The 4,227-nt window shown below is 50.3% G+C and overlaps 1 protein-coding gene across 1 annotated transcript; it reads left to right on the top strand.

The window, feature by feature from the left end:
- The first annotated feature begins 2,171 nt into the window (after positions 1–2,171).
- LOC125532629 (cytosolic sulfotransferase 5-like) lies at positions 2,172–3,891 on the top strand. The gene is made up of 2 exons (XM_087546378.1): positions 2,172–2,774; positions 3,439–3,891. Exons 1-2 carry the CDS (start codon positions 2,172–2,174, stop codon positions 3,889–3,891), a joined length of 1,056 nt encoding a protein of 351 aa, XP_087402504.1.
- The last annotated feature ends 336 nt before the right edge of the window (positions 3,892–4,227 follow it).

Genomic DNA, 4,227 nt, shown 5'->3' with positions numbered 1-4,227 from the left:
TGGTCATCGAGAGCATCATCACCAAGCTTGTCGGAGTCACCCGAGCGAAGAAGTCTGCATAGCTGGGCCTAGTCAGGAAGCCAAAGTTAGGAACCAAGGGATCCCGAGGAGGAATCTCATCCCCACCCCATTCATGCGATTGCCGCCAGGAGAATGGAGACACGCCTTGAGCTGATTCACCTTTATGATATGTCGAGTCTCCAAGTTGACTTTGCGAGTTGCATTGAATGTGCAATCTTCTGTGACGGCCTTCTGGGTCCTTTCTTTTTTTGTCTCTTGGAGATGCCCATAGGCTGCTCGAATATTGGGAAGCAAAGAAATGAGAAAGTGTATCATGATGAATAGACCAGCCTAGAAAGTTTGTAAAGAATCTTCAAATTAAGATGACCTTACTCAAAACATTCTCGAAATTAACCAGTTCTTGGGTACAACAAAATTTGTAGACATGCTGGTCATTTACCCCCCCCCCCCCCCCCCTCTCTCTCCTCCACCTCGTCGTCCCTGGAGATGTGCGCCGGCTAAACCCGGGCACCGCCGGTCATGGCGACGGCGGGGATCTAGGCTGCAGCCCCACGGTCTGGAGGGATCGGCGGCGTGAGATCTCCCTTTGATCTTCGTCTTTCCCGGCGGTTCGGCGCTGCTCTGGCGGCTTCGTGGGAGGGCGGATCAGGACGGATGGACCGACTGGACGCCAAATAGGCAAATTTTCTCCTGGATGGGCGATATTCCCGGTAACCACGGTTATCGAGAAATACCGAACAAATTTCGGAAGAAATTTACAATTGAATTTTGAATTCAAACAATTTAAAATTAGATATAATAACATCTTGAACTGATGCCATTCACAAAAGGGGTAGTAGCTCAGTGGTACCTAAATTGCATGCGCGAGTTCTGTTTAGGTCGCGAGTTCGATTCTTTTCGCCGTCATTTTTTCACGTTTTTTACTGCCTATATTCTGAGAAATAACAAAAAGAACAAAAGATGGAGCGCGGAAGGCTGACTCGAACCAGCTACCTCTCGAGGCGCATAACTGATGGGTACCACTACACCAGTGTAAGGGCACTGTCTAAATTGAGAAACAAAGGTAATGTATTAGAACTTGAGCGTTCAAATTCAAATTATTCAAAAAAATTGGTATTTTTTGCTCGGGATAAGTATTTTTCGTGGGGCGCCGAGAAACGCGGTACCGCCCGGTATCCGTTTTTCTCGGGCGGTACCCAAAACCATGGGGTCGACAGATGGACCGACTGGCAAGGATGGTGCAAATCTTTCTCCAGAAGATGGGTCCGCGGTTCGATGATGATTGCGGCGTTTAAAACGTGTGCATGTGATGTACGCTTTAGGTCTGTTGCACCGACTGTGGGTTCCGATACGTTATATGAATGGATCGGCGACGACACCGGTTTTAGACAAGGGAAGTGAGAGCACTCCATATTATCGAGTTTTGTAGGTGTGAGTGGTGGCTTCGGATGGCTTGATGTATGTTCTTGTTAGACATGTGTTGAATAATAAAAAAAGATGGCGGTATGCATCAAATGATGCAGAGGCCGGGGGTTTTAACCTCCTTTTTGAAAAAAAAATATTATGCTGGTCATTTGCATTGTATAGCTGTGTATTCCCTGGGTCGAATGGGCTTGGGAGGTATGCATGGATCTGATCGAACACAACACACGTGGGACGAAGAATAAGTGGATCCGGTAAGATCCTCTAAATTATCAGCACAGATTACAAGATCTCGATCAGATTCGTATTTTTTATGCATATGATAGCACATAATAGCATTGCGACACTGCACACCTGGGCCTGATGTCGATGAAGTTTGCATGGGTGCGAGTACCGGAGCATGATTCAGCATGCATGGATGTGAGGACGCACCCACGTGGGGCCAGAAATTAATCGATTCGCTATGATCCTCCAAATTATCAGCACTACGCAAGCCTGGCCGCTCCATAGAATACAATATCTCGATTCCCCTCAAAAAAAAGAATACAATATCTCGATCAGATTTACATTTTTTAAAGGAAAAATAAACAAACTAAAATGCATGGTAGAGTTTCATCGCCGCACCAACCGGCTTGCAGCTTCCTCCACCAGATAAATAAGGCCCCTCATTTGCAAGCACACACAATCGGCCAGTAGCATACATTGTAACATCAATCAAGTAGCTAGCCATGAACTCAAAGCTTTGCATCTCCTCCTCCCATCGACCATGGCATGGGTTCCACATCCATGACAGTGCGACCGAGAGAGTAGCGCCACCAAGAGTTCACCTCATCAAGAAGATGTCCCATCCAAAAGTAAGCATCGATGAGTTCATATCCACACACCCCCAGAGAAAAGGGAGGTCGCAACCACTCATCCAGTACAAGAATTTCTGGTTCAGAGGCCTGCCGCTGGAGCAGATCCTGCTGGCCCAGGACGCCTTCGAACCCCGCGCCGACGACATCATCCTCGCCACGCAGCCCAAGTGCGGCACGACTTGGCTCAAGGCCCTTGCCTTCATCATCGTCAACCGCTCTCGCTACAGTTTCAACGACCACCCCCTCCTCAGTAACCACCCTCAGCGCGTCGTGCCATTCATCGAGATCCTTGGTGTTGGCGGCGGCGGCGCGGATCATCATGCACACATCGAGACGCTTTCTTCCCTGAGGCTTCTCGCCACATACATGCCGATGTCGCTGCTCCCACTAGACATGAGCTACCGAGTCGTGTACATGTGCCGGGATCCCAAGGATGCCCTGGTCTCAAGGTTGCACTTCGAGAACAGAATCAGAGCATCTCCAACAGCCGCGCTAAGCGCTGCGCGCAAAAAATCTGTTTACCACGCACGCTGCGGCTGGTTTTGCGCGCCCGCCTGCGCTGGCTCCAGCAGCCGCGCTATAATGCAGCGCGCGCGCGCCGCTCCAGCAGAGCGCAAAAATACAGCGCGCGCGACTCGCCGGGCATTTTGCATATATGATATTTTGGACAAAAATGAACATGTGAAATTTGACACAAACAAGTTGATGAATAAAAGTTCATGCCCACAAGTTCATCCAACCAAGTTCAAATGCGACGCCAGCGCTTCCCGCGCTAGGGTTTCCGGCGGCGGGGGGGGGGGGGGGGGGGGGGGGTTCGCGGCTGTACAGCGGGGTGAGCGGGGCACCGGTGTGCGCGTCCATGGGTGGGTGGCAGGGCGCCGGCGCCGGCGCGCGCGGGGCGTAGGACGAGGAGAGGAGAGAGTGCGGCGCGAGCGCTCGAGTGTGCCGCGCGCTGTAGCTGGCGCCCAAAATACGCCGCGCGGGTAAGTGTTTTCAACCGCGCGCCCAACCCGTTATAGCGCGCGCGCCGTTTTTGCGCGCCCGCTGGAGCGACCCGCCGCGTTGCGCGCGCGCTAAAACGGCATAATTTGCGACGCGGCGCTAGTTTAGCGCGGCTGTTGGAGATGCTCTCACCGAGGGTTCCAACCTGTCGATGGAGAGTGCTTTCAGCATGTTCTTCAAGGGCTTCTCGTCTTACGGCCCCTTCTGGGACCACTGCCTCGAGTACTGGAAGGAGAGTCTAGCCAGGCCTAACAATGTTCTCTTTCTGAAGTATGAAGAGATCAAGTCGGATCCGGTGCATGTCGTGCGGAGGCTAGCAAAATTTCTCGGCGTCCCGCTGTCTCGAGAGGAGGAGAGCTCTGGTGTTGCCCAAGAGGTGGTCAGGTTGTGCAGTTTTGAGATGCTTACTAGCCTAGAAATTAACCAGGTGGGTGGCATTGACCGTGGAAACAAATGTTATGTAGGTAATTCTATGTTTTTTAGAAAAGGAAAAGTTGGAGACTGGAGGAACCACATGAGCCAGGAAATGGGGGAAAAGTTAGATCGCATCGTCCGAGAGAAGCTCCAGGGGTCAGGGCTCGCGTTTTGAGTCACGTTGATTTTGTTACGTTACAACCGGTTTCCTACTTATGCTCGTAAAGAGCCATGTTGCATTCTGTTTCAGTCTTGGAAATGAAGACAGATTTGACGTTAACATCATGTTCTCCCCAATCTTGGCTATTCACTTGTTTTGATGCTAGCTATTTCAACGTTGCAACATTGAATCGACTATTTGAACTGACGCTGTCAAATCAAACACAAAACTCACATATTATATTTGAAGAAAGCACAGTGGTTACGCTCAAATGCGCGGACAACAACCTTTATTGTTTATATTATGCACTTACGAATAAATTGTCATCTCATGTGTATAGCAAGACTTTGG

This window comes from Triticum urartu, chromosome 1A (genome assembly GCF_056163025.1).
Source record: "Triticum urartu cultivar PI428250 chromosome 1A, HENAU_Tu73, whole genome shotgun sequence".
Taxonomy (NCBI): domain Eukaryota; kingdom Viridiplantae; phylum Streptophyta; class Magnoliopsida; order Poales; family Poaceae; genus Triticum; species Triticum urartu.
This window is presented reverse-complemented; position numbering and strand designations above follow the sequence as displayed.

Coding starts and splice junctions, on each gene's coding strand:
- LOC125532629 (XM_087546378.1), top strand. CDS start 2,172: ATGAACTCAAAGCTTTGCATCTCCTCCTCCCATCGACCATGGCATGGG. Junction 2,775..3,438: donor ACTTCGAGAACAGAATCAGA/GCATCTCCAACA, acceptor GCTCTCACCGAG/GGTTCCAACCTGTCGATGGA.